This window comes from Neopelma chrysocephalum, unplaced genomic scaffold (genome assembly GCF_003984885.1).
Source record: "Neopelma chrysocephalum unplaced genomic scaffold, ASM398488v2 Primary Assembly neopelma1_97390, whole genome shotgun sequence".
NCBI lineage: Eukaryota > Metazoa > Chordata > Aves > Passeriformes > Pipridae > Neopelma > Neopelma chrysocephalum.
The window spans coordinates 1,383,644-1,407,379 of record NW_020926031.1 but is presented as its reverse complement, the minus strand read 5'-3'; the positions used below and the strand labels follow the sequence as shown (position 1 = coordinate 1,407,379).

Sequence of the window (23,736 nt, the reverse complement as noted above, 5' to 3'; positions counted from 1 at the left end):
ATGCTCCTTGACAAGGGGCTCTGCTGCAGCTTCCTGAGCAGGTACAGATGGAGCTGGAAAAGCAGCCGTCTTGGGTTTCTTGTCACGCCAGAATGTCATCAGCGGGGATAAGCTCAAACGTGGTTGAAGTATGATGTGTCTGCCGTGATGTGTGCAGGCTTTCTCTAGCCCCTCCTCCCCAGCCAGGTCGTTCAGCAGCTTTTTGCTCACTGGTTCCTTGTTGGCTGGTACCTGCTGCAGCTCCCCAGTGCTGGCAGGGCTGGAAGGATGACCTCGCTGGCCTCTCTCCACAGCCACATGGGAGGTCATCTACTCAGCCCTGGGGTCTCTGACTCGTGCTCCCAATGCAGCCGGAAGTTCTCCCAGGAGAGATGCCATCTGACGTGAGACCCCTCCTCTGATTTACTAAGATCCACCTCAGCTTTGTATCCCATCTTTCAGCATCCTCGTAAGCCTCTTCCAGCCACGGAAACACCTCCGACCGTAACATCGGCCGTGCTGTGGGAGGAGGGAAGGAGTGGCCGCAGGGTTCTTCCCTCGGTCTCCCATCCGCGCCGCAGCCCCGGCGGACCCTGCTTAGCTTGCGGGGCACCTCCGCAAGTAGGTCACGTCTCAGGAGAACCCGCGCACCCTTCAGCCCCGCGCACGCGCGGACCCCCCGCGCGCCGCCAGGCGCATGAGCAAAACCGAAGTAAACACTCCACTCCCCATCCTCCCTCCCCCACTCGGTGCCGCTTCCCTATACAAACCGCAATGCGCATGCGCGTCACTCCCGCCACCACCTCCTTCTTCGATTCCCGCGGCCCCTCGCGCGTGCGCTGCGGGCGAGCGCGGCCTCCCCGCGCAGGCGCCCTTGTGCCTCCACGGCCTCGCCCCTCCCGCCGCCGGCCCCGCCGAGCACGCGCGGTGCGCGCCCTCCCGCGCCTGCGCAGAGCACGCGCGACGCCCGCCCGCCCCGTTCCCAGAGGAGTCTCCTGCGCTCCAGCCTGTTGTTCCCGCTCCACCGTCGCCGTCCCGGCCGCCCGCGCCCTTTCCCTCCCTTCCCGCCGAGCCGGACGCTGTCCCGGGCCCTTGCGGCGGCCCCTCAGAGCGCGGCGGCTGCGGGCGAAGCGGCACGGACCGGTTAGGGCCGGTTCCCCGCGCAGGCGCAGCGCCCCGTAAACAGGAAGCGGCGGCCCCGGAGCGGCGCAGACAAAGGGGCTGCGGAGCGGCACGGACGGGACCCGGTCGGCTCTGCCCGGCCCGGCGAGCGGCGGCGCTGGCGGCGGGCGGCAGGATGGTGCAGAAGGAGGGGCAGGCGGCGCTGGAGGAGCCGCAGGGCAGCCCCAACCCGGCCGGAGTGCCCGGCGCCTCCTTAGAGCCGCCGGGCGCCGCCGCGGGGCCCGTCCCGGGGGGCGAGGAAACCGAGACGGAGACAGCGCTGGGCTCCCGCCGCTTCCTCTGTGGCGTCGTCGAAGGTGGGAGCTCTGGGACGGGGTGTCCCCTGGGGCACGGGGGTGTGGGAGGACGGGGGGGGTTCGGTGTCCGCGGGAGACCGGGGGTGGGCTGGTCCCAGCTGGCGCTGCCGTCCCCGTCTCCTCCCCCGCCCGGAGGAGCCCGCTCGGTGGGGAGGTGCCGCACCGTTCTTGGCCGGGACTCCGCCAGGGCGGGGAGGAGCCGTAGCTCCCGGGCGGGGCTTCTGCCCCCGGGGCTTGTACTGGAGCGGGGAGCGCCCTTTGATGGCAGCTATGCGGCGAGGCGAGCGCAGACCCGGCTCCCAAGCGCACCCATGATTCCTCAGAGAGGCTGAGGCAGTGCTGCGTCTCGCCTGCTGGTACGTGTGTAAAGGAGGTAGTATCGAGAGAGAGCAGAGCTACCGCGCGATTATCCCGGCTGTACGTGCTCTTTCTGCGCGCCAGAAGCTCAGATTCAGTTTCCTGAGTAGGGAATATGTGATTCCACAGGCATGTGCTCTGTAATTAATATTAAATGCCCCTTGTTCTCCAAAGCGTTTTGGCTTATTATTTTAATTCGGCTGTGGGACAGTCCTCTGTCTTTTGACATAGTTGGCATCATTAAAAGGTTTAAATCGTTGCTGAAGCTGCCAAATAAAATGACTTTTTTTGCATTTCTCACTAATGACAGAATTTGTCTGCATTTCTGGCAGGTCACTTGAGGTAGGTGGTTGAAAGCCAGCAAGAAAAATGGTTTATTCCCAGCATAATAGTTGGTTTGAAATTGTTTTGATTCCTGTGATCTCTTATTATTTCAGTACCTATAATGACTTTCCAGTAGAAGAACAAAGTGATTAACAGATGAAATGGAGAGGGAAACAGGCAGTTTATCAAACTCAGTACTCACGTTGCTTTACAGAATGTCTTTTGTTTATATCTTAAAAAAAAAAAGACTATTTGGCCTCTGCAAATGTCTCTGTGTGAGGTGCGTTAGGCCCAGTTTTTATTTTTTAGCATCTACTAGGGCTTAAATACAGTCAGTGTGGAGAAAGATCTCTTTACTTTGTTAATAGCTTAAAATTCTGTGAAGATAGAGGCTAAATTGAAAGCTTTGGAGACAGATATCAGCGAAGAGAAACACAGGTTGCTCATGTTCCTGCTGATACATGTGGACCATGGATCACCTGTTCATCCAGGTTTATATTGGAACTACTGAGTGTACCACAATCATTTTTCTGGTAGTGCTAGTTACGTTGTTGGTCACCTCTGCATATATTTTGTTGCAGGTGTTGTTGAATTTACTATGCATAAAACAAAGCAAGAAAATGGCCTCTGCCCAACGAAGCCATCAAAAAGTGGTTAGGAGTTACCAATCCAACAATAATAAGTGTACAGGAAAAAAAGGCATAGGGGAATGTTTAAAAAAAACGGCAGGCAAACAAAAAACCACCACCGACAGAAAAACAAACCTGTGGTGAATGAGGTTAATGGTAGTGAGTGAAAACATCTGTCTTGTTAGTGACTCAGGGAATTATAAGGTTAAGAGTAAAACAGCAATTAACTTCAGAAGTATACGTAAATACTTAAAACATAGAGCAGTGGTTAACACAGACTAGAGGGATGGTGAGATTAAAGCACTGAGGTGGAGAATTTGGATCTTTTGTAGAAAAGGCAGAGGAGAATTGGCCAAATACTGGTTGTACACTCTGAGAACGTGAAGAGTTTATGACAGAAATCAAATTCACTGTTTTCCAGAGTAATAAGATCTAAGATTACTGAGTGCAAAGCTTTCGTGCTCTGCCTCTAGGATGTCCTGGCTTTTAGTGATGGAGAATGTGGTAACTGGGATGAGGCATTTGGCGTGATCTGTTGACTTTGTATCAACCTGACACACAGTCCTGATGGAGTAATACAAAACCAGGTCGATTTTTCAGTTGGACAGAAAGATCCAAGCATCATCACCAGCTGGTGACAGTAGTAACCTAAGAAATGTGGAGACAGATGGAAAAGTATCACTCAGATTAGCCTGTTCTCTTCAGCCTTATTTAATTAGTTTTTGTTAGCTGAATTTCCTTTTGTTATAGTAGGCTCTGCTCTGCTTCAGGCTTGTGGGTCTGAAACAGAAGTGTATGTAAAGCAAAACTGTTCTGAATGAGTTATGAGACGTAGGTGATATTCATTGGGTCCCACAAGTTTTTGTTCCTTTAGTGGGTTCTTGAGCTTCTTCAGGGCAGCATCAGTCAAAATGAGGAAACTGTGGTGAGAATGAGAAATTCATTCTGAGTTAAATAAACCTGGAGGTTTTCAGGCCTCACAACTGCTCTCTTGTTGTTCCCCTGTTTAACTCCTCTGTTTGCCACTGGGCAGTTGTGAGGAGCAGTAGTTGCTCAGCTTTGCCGCGTTGTGGTGCCAGGCAGTCTGAAATTACTCTTTGACAGACTAATTCTTAAACTTGAGCCTGCTTTAAGCTGCTTAAAAGAGCATTGCACACTTAACATGTAATTGAAATACCTGTTAATATGTAGAAAATGCTTCAGTTGCATCAGTTTGGAGTTTTGAAAGGTGATAGGAGCATATTTTTGGCCTCAGTGAGACCAAATATTTACAGCACTGAGTAGCTCTGGAAATGAAGATACTGTCTGCCTTTTGAACTGATGTTCTGTGGGAACTCGTGAGCTTTGTGTATTAGGAGCATCATTCACCATGGAGTGGCCATGCTGTTTGAAAATAAGAGCTTATTAAATTTCATGTTATTTTAGTCTCTGGTCTTTGCAAGGGCTGCCAAGCTGAAGCTTTGTTTTGAAGTGCCCACTTGTGGTTGAACTGTTTGCACATGGGTCTAAGTGAATTGGCTTGACTAAGAGTGCATTCAGGGTGCTTTTTTAATTGTTTCTAGAATGGGAGGATTAGATTTAAAACCAGAAGCAATTACAATTTCTATGGAATTCCAAGACTTTCAGTACAATCTGTTCTAAAATCACTTGTGTAGAGGCTTTTATATGTGATTATTCACAGACATAGTATTAGCTTGTAAAATGTGGGAACTTTAGAGAAAGATACCAGCTTGCAAGTTAATTTTGACAAGGAGCCTATAAACTGAATAAAAGGAATGAAATCCTGAGCATTTTGTTGAGTCACTTGCACGGATTTTTTTTTAATTACACATCATCTCCCCCAATATGTGTTTATATACTCTCTGTATATAAATTCTAATCTGTGCCACCAGTTAAGCATTTTCGAGATACTAAATATTTTCAAGTGTCTTCAGTATTCACCTTATAATTAAATCTATTTTGTAGGTGTCTGGAGTGATAGTTTAATTAGGTTATGACTGTTTGGCCTGCTGCTATAATAATGCTGACTTGACTTGTCAAGGGCATATGCTCAGGAACACAGGTTGTGTTCTGAAAACTAATTGCTTCAGTGGCCAAAACTATGAGACCTTAGATCATAAGAAATGAAACAAGTTATAATTGCATTTTAAATTTAGATCAGTTTAGGTTATTACACTTCCCTAATGCTAACTAATTTTTTTTCCTTTCTGCTTGGGGAAGCTTTTTGATGAATGTAGCAGAAGAGTTTCATGGAGCAGGCATAATCTAACTGGATAATTTTAATCTTGTTTCCCGTAGGATTTTATGGAAGACCTTGGGTGATGGAGCAGAGGAAAGAACTTTTTAGAAGGCAAGTCATGCTTCCCCTTACTGCAGCACATTCCATCGCAATGAAATCATAATCTTCCACTTAAGCCTGGAAAGAATTATTGTTCTAACCTAGAGAAACTTTTTGCCTAATATCTGTATTCTTAGGGACTCATGTTCACCTTTTTATCTTGCACGAACCGAACTTGTCCACTATAGTTTGTGCTTAAAGTTATTGTGACTTAACAGTGTAACACAATGTTCAATGAAGAAAAAAATTAGATCAAGTAAAAGAATAAGATGAAGTGAAACTTAGAATTCCTGAATTTGTAGGCTATTTGAAGGCTTTTTTCCTATGTTTGTAGACTTCAGAAGTGGGGACTGAATACATACCTGTATGCTCCAAAGGATGACTACAAGCACAGGATGTTTTGGCGAGAAATGTACTCTGTGGAGGAAGCAGGTAATTGCCTTTATTTCTCCTCTGTGTTTTCTATAAAGAGACTTTAGAATTAATTGGTTATTGCTGTGTATACTTGTGTGTGTATAATCACAGTAGCCGTTCCCAAAAGTGACTGGAGATCTCTTTCTTAATAGTCTGCAGGTGTATTTTTTGCAGCTTTGGAACAAGCATGGATTTACTTTTAACTATAACTGCAGATGATGTCTGAAATTGCTTTAAGGCTTTGTCTTACAAGATTTACTTTTTTTCCAGGGGAAATTATTCCTCTGGCTCTTGAACATCTGCACCATATTTGAAGTAGAAATTATTTGCTTCAGAAAAGAGAAAAAAGATTGAGCGAATAGCATGTCCCTTTGTGCGATTCATTAAGCCCTTGTCTCAACGAAGAAAGTACCTATTAGAAAAACAACTCTTGACTAGTTAGTTAGAACATAAGACCTGTTCATGCTGGTGTGAGACTTTATATCCACCTCTGACATTTATGGGATCTTTGGTGTTTTATTAGATGAGGGGATTGTAGTTTTCCTTGGGTGGGGGAAAAAATTATACTCTTGAAATTAAATAATCCTTTTTGGAGGCCACTTTGAATCAGTGCAGAAATATAATCTAAAGGTTACTGCAAGGTAATTGCCAATAGCAGCAAAGATTGTTAAATATTCTAAAAATAATTCTTATTATTCATTGTATGGAAGATGAAATTTCAAGTTTGCTTCTTAAAGCAACTACTTCTGCACAGTGATGTTAAAACCCATGTTTTCCATGTGCCATAAGTTTCAGTGATATGAGTGGTACATGAACCCGAGTCACACAGGGTGATACTACTGCACTGAATTGTCTGTTAGTGTGTGTGGAGAAAGTGAGTAATAATTCTAGAACTGTTGGTGTGCGTACTGTGGAAACAGACTATATTTGTCTCACAGTACCGAGATAAAGAGAATTTTAAAAATATTTATAAAACTTTAACATGGAAAATAAGAATACAAGGACAGTTGTTGCATTCCTTTTGGCATAATTTCTGAGAACTCTTCCAAATAATTTGGTGCTCCTTGCTGTGTTAGTTTCAAGAAATTCCAGCAATTTTTTAAAAATTCTGATAGAAGTGGCTTCTGAACTTCATAAGTTACTTAAAATGATGCCCAAGATTTTTTTTAAATTGTTGAGTCCTTCTACAATATTTCAATTTGATTTCCAGAGCAGCTAATGACTCTGATATCAGCTGCACGAGAGCACGAAATAGAGTTTATCTATGCAATTTCACCTGGACTTGACATCACTTTCTCCAATCCTAAAGAGGTATCCACATTGAAACGTAAGCTGGACCAGGTAAGTGTGACACAAACAGCAGGGTTGCAGTACTGTTTGGTTTGGAAACTCCAATACCTTGTTTACTCTTGCAGCTTTTCAGCAGGTTCTTGAACCTTTTCGGCACGAGTGTTATTTTGGTGCCTCTGAACAATTCCAATGGATGTGTTTGGGTTGCATTGCAGAAGTGGCCAGCAATCACCTAGATTTTTAAAAAAGTCTCATCTTGTGTGGGATTCTGAAGGCTATTTTTGTCTTCAGAGTATTTTGGAATCTTGAAGCCAAGATGCACTGCTAAAGCAAGAACTCTTGCCCGCAACAAATGCCTTTGCAGGCAGACCTGACATGCACATCTTCTTTGTTCTCTAAATTGACTCCTCTCCTTTGTCCAAGAGCTATTACAGAATTAGCTTTTTTCCCAGATGTCTGTTCTGCAAGATCAGCTTTGGGTTGTTAAAACTGGAGCAGATTGCAGGTCTTTAGAGGTCTAATCTTTGAGAGAAGCAGAGCTATGGGCCAGAGATAGGCGTTCATTGTGAATAGAAACCAAAGTCTGTCTTGCCTCCACTACCTTCTCTCCTCCATTTCTGTAGCTTTCCCTTTAAGATTAAGATTAGATTTAAAAATTTTAATTTGATTTAAGAAAAAAATGAAAATAATTTAACAAATTAAACCTTTTGCTCTTGTCTTTTGTATTAGGTTTCCCAGTTTGGCTGCAGATCTTTTGCACTGCTGTTTGATGATATCGATCATAACATGTGTGCAGCAGACAAAGAAGTTTTCAGTTCTTTTGCTCATGCTCAAGTCTCGATCACAAATGAAATTTATCAATATCTAGGAGAACCAGACACATTCCTTTTCTGTCCTACAGGTAAAATGAGAGGAATCATTTGTTCAGCCTCAATCTTATTGTTTGGAAAGCTGGTTTAGCATTTAATAGCTGCCTTAAGGTGTATTTTGGGGTTGATTGAAGAAATTGACTTATAAAGAAAGGTTTGATTATTCAAATATATGCAAAGTTTTTGCCAAATCTACGCAGCTATGAAAGGCTTAATGCCAAGCAAAGAAGGCAGCTTGATAGAATGGTCAAGGGAAGTTTTTTGGTTTGTTTTTACTTAAACAAAAATCTTTTTGCCTCTTGAATTGGCTAGCTGTTAGTTTCTTAGAATTTTCTTAAAGTAGAGGTACAGTCTGTACTCACTGCTGTCACTGGTTCCTATTTTTAATAAGATTATCCACTTCAGTAGTCACTGAGTTGCTTTATTTATTAAAAAATAAGATGACTTGCACTTGGGTCCAGTCATTGCTTTTTTGAATTGCAAACTTTCTCTAATACCTTTGAGGTACTGGGGAGAAAATCACTATGTTCAGAGGTGTGGATGCTTGCAAGGAAGATTCAATTCAGTAGCAATGTTGTTATTGTTAATTAGTTTATCCCCTTACACTGTAGTAGTTTGGTCCTGTTGCGGACCTCCAGTTTAACTTTAAAGAGATGTGTTCCAGTGTTAACATTTTTAGATATTTGTACTTCATAATCAGTCTCACGGTTTTCCAGTTCTCTTGCATATTGTCTGCTGCCTTCTGTTTATGGACTGTATTAGTTTTTTTCTAATTTTGACATTTGAGCAATTTTAAATAAATTCTCTACCTTTTGTTTCTGGTCTTTATGTGAAGTATCATTCATAATGTCCTTTTTATTTATACTTTAGGCTTTTGGGCCTTACCTGATTTAATTTTATGGATGTTTCTCATTTCAAATGGTATTCTCTCAATGTGTTGGTAGAACAGTTGTCACACATGTGCATCCTTCTAACAACAGTGACATTCTCTTTTCCTGTGCAGAGTACTGTGGAACTTTCTGTTATCCAAATGTTGCCCAATCACCGTATTTACGGACTGTAGGAGAAAAGCTGCTCCCTGGCATTGAGGTGTTATGGACAGGTAAAAATTGTTTGGTTTGGCGGCTTGTTTCTTTTAATTCACTGTTATTGTTGTTAAAAAATTTTCTCATAAGTATTTAATAAAATAAACTTTCCAGCTACTTGGGGATTGAATCTTCGAGTAGATGCAAAGCCCGCTGATTATCCTGTTTCCCTCTTAGGTCCAAAAGTTGTATCCAAAGACATTCCAGTAGAGTCCATAGAAGAAGTTTCTAAGATCATCAGGAGGGCACCAGTTATCTGGGATAACATTCATGCTAATGATTATGATCAAAAGAGGCTTTTTCTTGGGCCTTACAAGGGTCGGTCAACTGAGCTCATCCCTCGACTAAAGGGAGTTCTGACCAATCCAAACTGTGAATTTGAAGCCAATTATGTTGCCATTCACACACTTGCAACCTGGTACAAGTCTAACATGAATGGAGTGAGAAAAGATGTGGTGATGAGTAAGTATGCATAAATGTTTCCTGGATCTGTGCTTAACCATATGAATCATACTGGGTTTTGGTGTTTTTAATGATTCTATCCTTTCTTCACCAACTTTTTCTTCTTATGATCACCTAGCCTTTTCTGTCCCATAAGTAAATATCAGTTGCCTGAAAGGTAATGAGCATTGAGCTTGCTTTGTTGACTTCCTGGCACATATCTGTAGCACATATTATCAGAGAATTTCTTAGCCTTGAGAGGTATGTATGGTTGTATAATTAACACTCTCAGCAAGGAGTTTTAATGCCCAAATTTGACCTGTGTCCATGGATATGATGTCATTGGAATAGAAGCAGTTCAGATCAAAAGAAACCTTGAATGCCAGAGTGTCTGGTTTCTGCACACTGTTTCTGTGTCAACGTTGACGGTCACCCTAGTTTTCCATTTTGGCTAATACTTTGTGCTTCTTTGTGAAGAAGGCCTGTCAGAGTTATTGAATGCCTTGTCTAACACAACTTTTTTATTTTTATTATTTTAAATTAAACTCGCATGATAACTTTTTAAAATTTGTCTTTAGCTGATACTGAAGACAGTACAGTTTCAATCCAGATTAAGTTGGAAAATGAGGGGAGCGATGAAGATATTGAAACGGATGTTCTGTACAGCCCACAAATGGCCCTGAAGTTGGCCTTAACAGAATGGTTGCAGGAATTTGGGGTACCTCAGCAATACAGCAGTGAGTATGATTTGGTATCGTTCTGGTGTTGATAAAAAAGTGGTGTTAGATGTTCAGTACTTGCCTTTAAATTAAAAATATTTTATAGGTCCAGGCAATTCACATACTTTTTAGCTGGAAATATTTTCTACCTTAGTAATTGGGGAAACCTTAATAAAAAAGTAAGAATGATTGATGTTCAGCGCCTGTAGCACTCTGACTGATCAACAGAAGCAACCTTGATGCATGATCCCTTGGCACTTCTGATGCAAGACAGGAAAGAGTCTGGATCTTGCTAGTCCTGGTTGTTACTACACTTCCATGGAATCTGAGAGAATAGGAAGTATAGTGATTTTTTTGGAGTTAGATTGTTATCAACACTAGTTCTGGTCCTGAAGAGTTCATGTTTTTCCAGTTGTTTTAAGATAGTTCTATTTTTCTGCGTTTCTGTCTACAGAAACCAGCTGGGTTCCTTCCAGCATTGTACACCTTTCTTGTAGCAATGGGAGCTTGGGACCTGAGGTAAAATCTGTTTTTCTCAAATGTGGGTTTCAGCTGGTCAGAGTGGAATAGAAGAGCCTGTCTCCCAACTCTGCTCTAGGGCATTTATCCTTTTCAACTGCTGCAGAGTTTTGTGTCTTTCTAAAGCTCAGTTGCAGCAGAAACATTGGCTGAGGAATAGTAATTAAGATGTCATCTTCCTCCATTTTCACAGAACAGTTTAAGTTGGAAGGGACCTCTTGAGATCTAATCTTGAGATATATCTTGAGTCTAACCACCTTGCTCAAGCAGGGTGAGTTAGAACAGGTTGTTCAAGACTGTGTCCAGTCAGGTTTTGAATAGGTTTTGAATACAGTTTTCCCTACATTAAAAACATTTTTTAAAACATTTAAGCATAGTCCTTTTATTTTGAAGTGTTCTTTATATCCAAAGGATATGACAAGTCAATTGATGCAGAGGGAAAAGTGTTGACTTTAAGAGCTTTTTATTCTGGTGGCATAGTCAGAAATGCTGCTGGTAGTGCATAAATAAAATATTAATTAATTTTTCTAACTTCCCCTCCATCCTATTTTTGCTTTCCAGTTATGTACAAGGGAAACTTGCAAAAACCAAAACCAGTAGTTAGAGTTACAGTGACAGAAGTGAACAGGCAAAATACCAACAGGAAGCTGTGCTGATTGGATACTGCAGTAATAAAATCACCTGTGATTTGTAGAAGTTGCTGATTTGAATGTTAGTTGACAGATATTGAGAACTCTAAACTTATTTCTTCTTATTCTCAGGTAGGCAAGTGGCCCACAGTGGTGCTAAAACCTCTGTAGGGGATGTAGGGCCACTGGTGGCACCGTCCTCTTTAAATGCAGCAACGGTGGTTACCACGGTGTACCAAGAACCCATCATGAGTCAGGGCGCAGCGCTGAGCAGCGAGTCACCAGCCTTGGTCAAGGAGGAGGAGAAGAAGCAATCTGATGAGGAACCAATGGACATGGTGGTGGAAAAACAAGATGACTCAGACAAGAATGCTAACCAGATACTGACAGATATTGCCGAAGCCAAGATGGCAGAGGAGCTGAAGCCAATGGATACAGATAAGGAGAGTATAGTTGAGTCAAAGTCTCCAGAGATGTCTATGCAGGAAGACTCTGGTAGTGACATTGCACCTATGCAGACTGATGAGCAAATTAACAAAGAACATTTTGTGCCTGGGCCAAATGAAAAGCCTCTTTACACAGTAGAACCAGTGACTTTAGAGGACTTGCAGCTTCTTGCTGACTTGTTTTACCTTCCTTATGAACATGGGCCCAAAGGCGCACAGATGCTGAGGGAATTCCAATGGCTCAGAGCAAATAGCAGTGTTGTCAGTGTTAATTGCAAAGGAAAGGATGCTGAAAAAGTAAGTGTGAATCCTGTTTCTGTCCTTCTAAATGAAAATCTTGGGCAATTTTATTTGTTGTCTGTAGTAGAGACTGGTGTTCTAATTCCTAGGACCTGAAGGGTAGTGTATAACCAACCACAGGTCACAGTAATTTTCATTCCTCCAGTGGAATCCACTGTTTTAAGCCTGTACTGCCATGTTGCTGTGAAGGCAGTCTGGTGTCTGCATTTGACCAATGTTCCCTGTACTGGCCTCACTTTTAACAGCCATAGAGGATATCTGTGGGTCATGTGTGGTGTGGTAGTCAATGCTGGTAAAATGAAGTAAAGAATTATATAGTCTTCCTCCATATTTAGAGTACCACTCTTCCCTGGAAGCCTGTGTTTGATCCTGTGGATCTTTTTCATAGATAGAAGAATGGCGTAACCGAGCAGCCAAGTTTGAAGAGATGTGCAGCTTGGTGATGGGGATGTTCACTCGCCTCTCCAATTGTGCCAACAGGACAATCCTTTATGACATGTACTCCTACGTCTGGGATATCAAGAGTATTATGTCAATGGTGAAATCTTTTGTGCAGTGGTTAGGTAGGTGCATTGGGAGCCATTATAATCCCAGATAGCATATTTTTTATGTGTGCTTTTAATTAGCCCACGGGGAAAACTGAAGTATTAGGCAAATGTGCATTCTTGGATGGGGGTCTGGTTTGACCCTGTTTTAAAGATTTTCCTGTCTTGCTCTTTGAAGCAATGCTTGCAGTGAGTTTGCTTTGCTATTATAAGTGAAGTCTGCTGGATGGTTCAGATTGGAGACCTTGATTTTCTTCTTGGGCTAATGAAACTTGAATCTCATCTGACACGTAAGTGTTGACTTTAACTTACTCTTGACTGAATGCACACTGGACTATGCCATTAACTCCTTGGATACCCCGCTGTATGATTGGGAATGACACTACGAAATGTGACCACATCAGCCATCTGCTGTTTGCTCTGTCTTGATAACATTATTGCTGTCTTCAACAGACCTTTGTGGGCTTGGCCATGAGGAAGCTGATCCTCCCAGCCCTGTGCGCATGCGAGCTTTAGCATAAGGCTATTCTGGTGCAAAATAATTTCTTTTAAACACTTTCCAAATTACTGATTTTTTTTTTTTAATTTTTTTTTTAGTAATGGGTGGAAATTGTGAAGCTCTCTAGACAGATTTAGTCTGAGACTTAAAATGATCTTGAAACAGGTTTTCCTTTTCTTTTTTCTTTTTTTTTTTTCATGTGTGGCTCTTTCTTGTTTGTTTGCTTTGTTTTTTTTCCTGAAAGATTTTTGGGGGATCTTAAGTTGGCAGATAGCACCAGCATGGCCTGGGTGATTCTAGTGACCTCATTTCACTTTCAGGTTTCAATACAACTGTAAGGAATATGCTGTGGAGTTTCTTGACATACACAGCAGACAGCAAAGCTGATGGTCTTAAGTCACACTTCCTGTAACTGTCACAAACCTCACAGTGGTTGACCATTACACAACCTTGGTCTAGTCCTAGTGTTTGGATTGTCTTCAAATTATATTCTTAAACACTGGCAGGTTTAAACAGGGACAAAGACGACCTGTTAAATCATCGAGTCAGTCCATGCCCAACAACTTACTGTCTTTTGTGCTTATTAAATATCTGATCCCAATAAGTATAGTTGAAAAAGAAGAAGTTGAGAAAAGAAGAGAGCTTTTAAGACTGCCTTCTGCAAAGTACAGAGATGATGACTAGCATGGGTGGAGAACTCAGCAGCACTGTAGTATGTTAACATTTCTGTAACAACCTCATGCTGTTTAAAAGCTTTAGTTTGTGAATTTTAAGTGTAACACAACTCCCCCAACTTTACTATTCTTGCTGTATGTTGACCTTTAGCTAGACAGAATGCTCTCTTCTTGATAGCTTAATCAGCTTAAAACTCCAGGCCAAAGCTCTATAAAGAGAACAGTGATTCTTGTAATCTCTGAATGTTTAGGACCCAGGTTAAGACTGCATTTCAGAAGTATCAGACTACCTACTGATTTCATCTGAAGTTATTTTCAGTTTTCAATGTCCCTGTAAAGTTGGGTTCAAGTCTCTAAATGGATCAAATATTTGGAATAGTTCGCAGTAGAAGCCAGCTCTAATACAAACTCTGTTAACTTTGGCACTGTTCTGTTCCAGTACTCACACTATTATTAGATAGTTGAAAAATTCAGGGTTTTTCACATGTACAGATTAATACTCTTATGCTAGCAGTACTTCTGTGAGAGAGGCCATTTTTGTCTTCAGCTTATGTTTTTATCACTAATGTAAATACATACAGAGCAAAGGTCTGTGATAAAATAGGTCATTATATAAAGTCAAGTACACTACAAATAGAAACAAGTTAGTTTTCACAACGGTGTGCTCAATGGTCCACTGGATGTTCACTTTCTTCACCACTCCTCTCAAGTCCAGCTAGCATTCAGTCCCTTAAATTAGTGTGGCTGTACAGTACTATGGATTACTAATGACTTCTATTGTCTTCTTCCCCATTGTGTACAGATGGGAGAATCCTCAGCACAAGTTTCTACTGCTATTGGATGGACAGCGCCAGATGTTCACAGCGCGTCGTCATTAATTAATTAAAATGGAAAGGTTTTGTCTGTGAGGCAGCTCAGATAGATTAGTTGTGCAACAGGCATGAACTGAAGTCACATTTGCGCAGCGACTAAGGCATTAACTATGTTTTTCATTTATACAGCTCTTCATTCACGCAGCTCTTTACTGTAATAATTGGAAGTGCTAGTTAAGTTGTAGTCTCAAAGGAGAGACAGATACTGTCTTCCAAGTTATTGACTAAATCTCCTTGTGAAGGATATTTTCTTATGTGAGAATTCTAAAATGTGGGAGTAAACCAAATTTGAATTCTGGTGCTTGGATTGTTTCTGAAATTTACCATACTTAGGGTAGTTTTTATTTAACCTGTCTTCCTAAACTCTCATAAATGTCAAACTTGGCACACTTTGGGACTCTCTGACTAGCACAACATACTTGTGTGTACTGATCTGAGACTGTTACTTGAACAGGAGGTAGATTGCTGTCCACAAAAGGAAAAGAGTGTTTGCGCTGCTCATCTTGTCAGAAAACTAGGCGGGTAATTGAGATCTCCAGATACCACTTGCTTTTCTTCTCTCTCTAGAGTTGTCATTTGTGTTAGTTGGTGAAGGCTGCAGTGCTGTGCTGGCGTAACAATGTTAAAATTCAAACAGCCAATGGAAAATTCTTTTCTAAAGCAAGTGCAAACTAAAGCTGGGCACTGCAGCGGGCCTGCTGTGGCTGGTTGAGCAGCAAGGTCCTTGGTGCGTCCGATACGCTTGTGGAGGTAAAAAATCAAGATACTAAAAAGCAAAGCTAGTAGTGGCCAACAGAGTGTACTAGTTAAATTGTGAGTTTATTCCAGTTAAAACTACTTAGCTTTTTAACATGCCAGCAGCACTGTGACAGTACGGCCTGGATTATATAAATTTGCGTAGTCTTTTCAAGAATGCAGTTTCGTACAACTGTCCTGGCTGCCTGAACTGTTCCAGACTGTTTGCATATGTTGCCAGTCCTAGTTTTCTGACAAGATTAGAAACAATAAGTACTAAAATGTGACTTCAGAAAGGTCCGTTTTTTTTTCAAGGGGCTGTGATAATGGCATTTGTTTGATCTAAAATTTATGGTAGTAGCTATTGAGCCACATAGCTTCCAAGATGTTATCTTTTCATAGATGAAATAAATGCACAAACATAAAAAAAAGGTACAAAATGTCTGGGAAGTTTACACAGTTGTGCATGGCACCATTCTTGTGCCTCCTGGTCTAGAATGAAGTGTGTAACTGAATCGCCTCACCTGTTCTTAGACCTGGCTGTTATAGGTAACCAAAAATTTGAAATACTGCAGCTAGTGCGCAAGCACAAAATCTTTCTAAGTCATACATTATTACAGCCCTCCCCCAAGCCCCGATTTCTAGCTCAGTTAGAGAGCTTTTTTCACAAGTGTATGTTAGCTTTTTGGACATGTAAGACACCCAGGAAATCCCCCTTCTCGTAACATTCTCCGCTTGGATCTGATCTCAACAGGGTGTCGTAGTCAATCTTCAGCACAGTTCTTAAGTGGAGACCAAGAACCCTGGGCCTTTAGAGGTGGTCTAGCAGGAGAGTTCCAGGTATCAATATGACTTCACAACTGAATGACATTTTCTTTGTTTTATGAGAAACCTTTTGTTGCACATCAGAGGTCTGGAAGGATTGGTCTGCCGAAGGCTTTCTGGTCCAAAGCCCATTAGCCTTACAGCTTGGTTTAAAATAATTTTCCTCCCCTTTCTACAGTAATTTCTCAAGGAGATGCTGCCTGTCCCACGCGCATGCGAAGCGCAGCGGCTTTAGTTGTACATTTCACATTGTTTCTTTGCAGGTCGCACAGCATTTTTATCTGCGCCCGCAATTGCACAATGCGCGCATGCTTGTCTGCCGATGGGAATTCCATGAGCAAAAAGGGATAGTCGTCCAAATTTTGGTTCCTCTGTAAATAATGCTGTAATGCGCTTTGTTGCGAGGAATTCAATTGGCAAATATTCTTAAATCGCTGTTTATACCATGTTCAGATTTGTTCATGGATTTTTCTGGCGCTATACTTTTCCCCCCTCACAGGTGCTCTGCGCGCAGCAAATTGAATCAGCGCATTGCTTTTGGGATAAAGCGTCTCCTCTGGCCAGTTAACCCTCTTCAGACCAAACCTTTCCTCCTGACATTCTATGTTCTTATACAGAGACAGTGTAGATATGATTGGTAAAAAGTATTTTAAAGCAGTTAAGATTAACAGACTCTTAATGTGCTGTTTCAATTGCATATTTTAGAACACCAATTGGATATTTTCTATTCAAATAAGGTCTTTGCATTTGTAAAGCATACCAACCCCACCTTCTTCTGGGGTGCCTGCAAGTAGCAATTGTTAATTTGGGAGTCTGCAGTGCACACCCAAGAGTGATGGGTTTTGTTGTTCATACAATCATATTAAGTATTTTGTTTTCACAGCGCTTGCTGCCTATTGATGGAGCAAATGACCTCTTTTTTCAACCACCTCCATTAACACCCACTTCCAAAGTGTACACCATACGACCCTACTTTCCTAAAGATGAGGTAACTGCTTTTGACGCTTGTCACTGCTGTTGGTAATGATGCAGTTCCTTTTGTGGCAACAGAGGTTACTGCTGAGTCCCTTCTTCCCCTAATGAAGCAGATGTCCTGGTACCTTGCGTGAGGCACAAATGCAAGCTCACAGGAAAACTAAGGTTAAGTGACTTGCCTGTGGTTCAGCAACATGCTGTGTGACAGTCAGTGTACACCCACATCCTGATTCCCAGCCTCTCATCTCCCCACCTTTTTAAATCTGTGAGTGCCTTCCCTACTTATGGAAGGCAAGTGAAATTTTTTCACGGCTGGTAGAGGAATTCTTGCAGCAGGGAGACATGCAGTGGATTAAACTCAGAGGGTGGGCGTGTATACCTGTTCACTCAGTAATTGTTGTGGCACTTGCTGGTACTCACAGAGCTGCATAGGCAGAACGTCGATACTATAATCTCAAAATGGAGCTGCAAAATGTGATCATGGTTCAGCTGTTCTTACAATTTTAGGTACAGTTGTAAACTTTTTGTCTGATTTTGAAAGAATTGTTGTCAAATCTTCTTTGGAGTGTTTGATACTTTAAAATCAGGAATTTTTTTATTACTCGTTATTGATTAGCGCTTTTTTCCTTTTCTTGTTCTTTTTTTTTCTGAACAAAACTGTAGTGTAGTTTCATTTCCATTGGCTTAGCGAAGAGGATACTTGAAACTGATGTCTCAACCAATAGTTAGCTAACACTCTTTATGGATGCAATTTATACAATGTCAGGATTAATGCAGCTTGAACTCTTGCATTTGTAGGTACATTGAGATGAAACATGAGTATTTAGGTTGTTCACAGTAGTTCAAATGAGTCCTGACTTCGAAGCCAGTAAGACAAGGCTGGCACATGAAGACTCTTTTACCTGCCACTTTTAGGGTAGCTCTGTCCTGTGCTGTTCTCAGGAGCAGTGAAGCAACCTTTTCCATACCTTAATGCAGGACTGTACCTAAACTGATTTGTTCCTTTGTAGACAATGGAATTGATATTTCTAAGCCACCTTAGCAGTTGGAGATGCAGCTAAGCATGCAGTCATAAACAGTATTTCTTCTGAGGAGTTACTTTTTAATGAAAGGACAGAGAAGTGTCAAATCAAAAGCCTTTTTGTTAATGAAAAAAGGGGGGGTGTAAAGTTTCTTATTTGAAGTATGACTGATAAAGTTTATTCTGAGATTCTGCTGAAAACCTTTTAACATACAGGGTGTGTCTGTCCTTCCCTGGGGTTATGTTGCTGTGCTGGGACATTGGAGGTTTTGTAAAGGGACTCGGGATCAAGGATGTTGATCTTTACCCTCTCTATTAATCTTGTGCTGTTACAGCTCCGGGAGGTTGACCTCCAGCCTTTCCTTCCCAGCCACTGAACTTAACCACAATGTTTTGAAGGCAACTTTTGAGTTACTTTCTGGGAGGAAGTGGGGGGGAAGATAGATCCTTTCTCATAGATGGATACTTTTGATCTGTGTTGACTTAAAGGCCTCTCAGTACTAGGTTACAGTGTGGCTGTTAATGTTGAAACAAAGTTGTTAGCTGTGCGACAAGGTTGTTGGCTTTTGAATGTGATTGATGAGTTGAAATCTCTCCTCTTAGGCGTCCGTATATAAGATCTGCAGAGAAATGTATGCTGATGGAGCTGATCAACCCTTCCATAGTTTACCAGATTTAATTGGAGACAAGTACGTATTAGGAACGAATGACCTACAGAGTTGATTCTGAAGGATGAAGTTCTGACACTGTATTTAATTTGAATTTTTAACAGTGTGTGTGGGAAGAATGCAAAGAACATTTGATATGTATAAAACAAATAAAATTTACTCTCAGGACATTGGGGTTTGGGTTTCTTAAAGATACCATTGACAGTTATGTCTCAGTTCATGCACTGGTCACCTGTTGTGAGCTGCTAGAAAATAGACTTAGCTGAAGCCTCTGTATTATGAAACCTGTGCATCATAGTACCTTATTTCAGATATTGTGAAAGTATATAATGGGAGTGTCCATAGTCTGTAGTTACTCTCTGATATTTTTTCCAATCTTTTGTAGTTATGAAGATAATTGAGGGGTTTTTGAGGACCAGTCTCCCAGCCGAGTACCTCCAGTTTTTCTGAAGTACATGTACCAACTTTTAAAAAGGATAGGCAGTGACAGATGAATTTTAAAATAAAAATAAAGGCATTAAATCTGAGCTGTAAAATGAGCTACTTTGAGGATTTTTTTTTTATCTTGAGTGTTTAATTTAGATAGAATTTTATAGAGAGTCTGCTCTGAGTGACAGGAAGGCAGTTAAGAAAGGATGTGTGACTGGTATCAAAAAATACCCAAAGGAGAATATGGAAGAACAAGGAAGTAATGGCAGCAGAGCAACTGAGGGCAAAAGGATAAGAGCAGTGTATATGGAATTAAATTGTGGGATCCTGAGGTGCAGATGTTGCTTGTAGCTGAGTTTTGACAGCTGATCAGTCAATTAATGCTTTGTAGGAAGTAATTCCATGAGTGGAAGACTCTGTCGCTTTTTTGGTTAACCCTGGAGTCTTCTCCAGTGTACCTGAAGGGCATACTTTATCAAAGTGACCTTCTTTGGCTGAATTTGAACACTTTTTTTTCCTACAGGTTAGTAGGAGGTCTGCTCACCCTCAGCCTGGATTACTGCTTCGTCTTAGAAGATGAGGATGGCATATGTGGCTATGCTTTGGGGACAGTTGACGTGACTCCCTTCATTAAAAAATGCAAAATGTCTTGGATCCCTTTCATGCAAGAAAAATACACGAAACCAAATAGTGACAAGGAGCTGTCTGAGGCAGAGGTTGGTATTACCCGTGAGATCAGAACTGTTTGCTGAAGTCTTTCCTTTCTAAAGTGAGTCTTTTTGTCTTTCATTTTGAGCTCACAATGAAGTTCAGTTTTTGTACCTTTCTGAAGACTGTGAGCATGATATCTGATGTATTAGAAGATGACAGTAAAATTGTTCATTGCCAGTCAGATACAGCTGTGTTTTGTAATACACCCATGAGGTGTACTTTAGTAGTAATCAGTGCAGTAAATATAAGGCAACTTAATCTAGAGAAAATTACATTTTGAAAATAAAGTATTGCTTCTGATCTGTTCCACTACTAAATGCAGTATTAATTTCTCCATGCTACAGGTAGGGCACTGGTAGTCACATCAGTTTAGGTTTGGAAAACAAATTCAAGAGCGCTTGCTTTTGGTGTGAAAATCTGTGACTGCCTGTGGAAAAATAAAAGAAACAGAAAGGAATGTCTGTGCACAAACTGTTGGTTATGGGTTGGCTGGTATTTTTTTCACTTGAAGTGTGGGTCACTGAGAAGGAGCTTTGCATGCCTCCTTTGACACTCTGAGAAGCTTTTCTAACCTGCCTTTTTATCTGGAGTACAGACAGCAGTTGAGCAGGTAAAGAACTAAGTGGCCATCAGAGGTGTAGGCAGAAAAGCCTGCTGGTTTGGAGGTATGCTCCATGAGCAAAGCAGTTTCCCTGATAAAGATGAATGAAAATTAAAAGCTGAATAATGAGTAAATACCTATTTTCCATACTTCTTTCAGAAAATAATGCTGAGCTTCCATGAAGAGCAAGAGGTATTGCCAGAATCGTTCCTTGCCAACTTCCCATCATTGATAAAGATTGATATCCACAAAAAAGTGACCGATCCAAGTGTGGCCAAAAGTATGATGGCCTGCCTGCTCTCTTCTCTAAAGGCTAATGGTAAGTTTCTTGCACTCAGAATTCCTTGTTTCCTAACTACATGTCAGTTCTAGGATGCAAAGCAAACTTGGGAGGGTTATGTGAACATACTGTATTTGCATGTCAGCCTGGGATGTTTGATTCCTGCCATAGCTGACACTCTAGATTTGGGTAAATAATTACAAAAGCATTCAGATAGCTGACTTTTGCTGCTGTCTTGGTAAAAGGTAGCTTTTCACTTCAGTCATTATCCTGCAAATTAGAAAATAGGCAGAACTGAGGGAGCAATTTGGCGATGAGAGCATGCATTTTTACATCTCGAACAGGGCACAAACGTTTATATTTTCCCTGCTGGCATTGGTAATGATGCTTTTTTTCACACGCAGCAGTGTGCTCTGGTGGGTAATTACCAAACCCTTCAGTGTGGGAAGTGCTTGGCTGCCTGCCTTACTGCACACCCGGCATTCACAGTTCCTTTGTGCCGCTTGGTGCCCTCTTGTAATGCTATATTTTGGAGCCAGTGTTGGCGTTTCAGGATGTTTGTATGTGCAATGGAAGGTGTGCAGAGGGTTTGTTCAAACTGATGTCTGTAGTGCACAGTCCCTTTAGGGGATGGTCAGCTATGTTGCCATAAATCTGGACTCTTAGCCACTATGCTCCATGTGGAGTTGGATCACTCATTTAAATGTTAAAACAGGTGGGAACTCTAGTAATATTTGATGTCTCTGCTTTTTACAGCAACTCTTCTCCTACAGCGTTTTGTTTCTTTCTTCCTTCTTCAGGCTCCCGTGGGGCTTTTTGTGAAGTGAGACCAGATGATAAAAGAATCCTGGAATTTTACAGCAAGCTGGGTTGTTTTGAAATTGCTAAAATGGAAGGATTTCCAAAGGATGTTGTTATCCTTGGAAGAAGCCTGTGACGTGCTTGACAGCGAACTGTTCCAGTACTGTAGACCCATAACAGCTGGGCAGGTAGTGGTGGGGATCTTCATATGGTCTAGCTGCACAAAGCCAGCAATAAGCCAGCTTGGTAGGAAGGGCTGTGCGAAAATCACCCATCACACATTCAGACTGTAATTTGTTGGAAGGGGATAATGCTGCTGAAAACACTGTTTTAACGAAGAGAAACCTTGTCCTCTCCTGGTCCTGTGTGAAGTGCCAAGGAATCTTGCATGGGCTATAGCTCCTTGGAGGAATCCCTCTCAGTCGGTGCTGTGGTTGACTACAGTTCTCTGCATTCATGTGTCAACAGAAAAGTGGTCTCTGGCAGAAGTACCTATAAAGATGCGGGTTTTTTTCTCTGTCATAGAGCAGGATGTGCAACTGGGAGTTGCAGAAATGAGAGGGGTTGCTTGCGTCAATCAGCAATTTTAAAGATAAGTAGTTACAGTTCTATTTTTTACTATCTTTGCGCTTGTTGATAAAGCAATGACCCGTTGTCACTTCTAATGACCATTGGTTCAAGCTTTGTGTTTTGTTAGGGACAAATGTGCAGTGGTCTGTGGCAGAAGTCACTTAATGACAAACTTGTAAATTTCAGTGTATATAAACTTAGCTGTATGCTGACTAACTTTTTGTTTACCAGTTTTTGTAACTTTTTCTTTCGAAAAGTGAAATGGTATAGGTCCAAGATGGCACTTTTGAATAACCTAAAAACCACAATCGAGAACAAGTCTGTCCTCAGCACTGACCTTTCTTATTGTGCCTCATATCCAGGGCTAGGAACTGACCATCTTGGGAAAGGGGAGCAGATCCCAACCAACCCTTCCTTCAGATAGCAGTTTGTCGCTACTTGAGTGTATCATTCTCCTGGGACTGAAACAGCAATTCACAGGGTGCTCTGCTGAACCTGTTAATTTTGGTAATGTTCACAAGGGATTGTGGATGAAAGATGGTGAGAGGGAGAGAGCTGGCCCACAACTGGGATTTGTCCTTGAAACACTCACCATGTTTCAAAGCCTGTTCATACTAGTTTGATTAAATCAGGGTCTGCAAGTCCTGCACATTTGTATCAAATAACTTTTCTACAAGAAATGCCACAATAAGCACATTTTTACACATTATTTAAATGGTTACGTACTTTTAAATGTTCCAAAAGTTTAATGTTTTTACCCGGGGTGGACATGCTTGGTTATGGGATGGAACCCGTGTAGTATGGGACCCGGTAGTCAGATAGTTTCATCATTTATGAAAATGGTATTTCACAGAAGTCCCAGTGTCCCAGACAGGTGATTGTCCAGTGGTATGCACCTTGCAGTACCTTGCTTTCACCTGCTGCCATCTATATCTTCTGTTAAAATTTTCCTGGTTTTTTTTCAGTGGTGCACAAAGGAAATTCAGTTCCTCTTAAAAGCCTCCAGCTGCATAGAAATTGTTATGCAACCTGTAATGAATGGCATTAAGACTGCAGTGATGCTGTCTGTGACCTGTAAGGAGATGCTGCATTTGGCCTTCTGGTGCAGTCACGTGCAGGATGTCTCTTTTTTTTTTTTTTCCTTTGCAGAATGTGAATGATTTTTAATGCGGTAGTGAAGTATTTAAGTTGAAACAAGGTCATTTCATTTTTAGAGAGAGGTACGGGGTTGTGCTGTGGGATTTCATGTAAGTCAGAGCTGAATGCCACTAGTTTTTATACAGCTTTGAGTGCATGTTGAGTAGCTGATACCTTGATTTACCAGAGGGGAGAATTTTGTTTCTTCATGGATACCAGAGTCAACTTATTTTATCTGGATGCATAACATTACAGTATAGGATGCTTGTGGCCTTATTTCTTGGCTTTTAAGGAGTTGCCACATTTTCTCTTCCTATGAATTTGTTATTATTATAGAAGTTAATTGTCTAAGCCTATGGAATGTCAGGCCAATACCATCATTCTAGAATTGTAAAGTGATATGTTGACATATCTTTCATGGTTATGAATTTTCATTAAGGTTGGAATGCCACTTTCATTAATCTGTTTTAGATCAACAGTATCTGTAGCAGAAGACCTGTAAAACTGTATTTGAAGACCATGCGAGAAATAGAATAAAAATTGAGAAGTGAATGTAAATAAGTGTGTGGTTTTTGT

At 41.6% G+C, this 23,736-nt stretch overlaps 1 protein-coding gene across 1 annotated transcript; it reads left to right on the top strand.

Annotated features, from left to right (window-relative positions):
• The first annotated feature begins 1,231 nt into the window (after nucleotides 1-1,231).
• On the top strand, nucleotides 1,232-23,718 carry OGA (O-GlcNAcase). The gene is made up of 16 exons (XM_027672195.1): nucleotides 1,232-1,457; nucleotides 5,066-5,117; nucleotides 5,440-5,537; nucleotides 6,730-6,860; nucleotides 7,539-7,710; nucleotides 8,682-8,780; nucleotides 8,941-9,225; nucleotides 9,783-9,941; nucleotides 11,204-11,814; nucleotides 12,206-12,380; nucleotides 15,897-15,982; nucleotides 16,851-16,955; nucleotides 18,567-18,652; nucleotides 19,584-19,776; nucleotides 20,532-20,691; nucleotides 21,453-23,718. Exons 1-16 carry the CDS (start codon nucleotides 1,277-1,279, stop codon nucleotides 21,587-21,589), a joined length of 2,730 nt encoding a protein of 909 aa, XP_027527996.1. The 5' UTR covers nucleotides 1,232-1,276; the 3' UTR covers nucleotides 21,590-23,718.
• The last annotated feature ends 18 nt before the right edge of the window (nucleotides 23,719-23,736 follow it).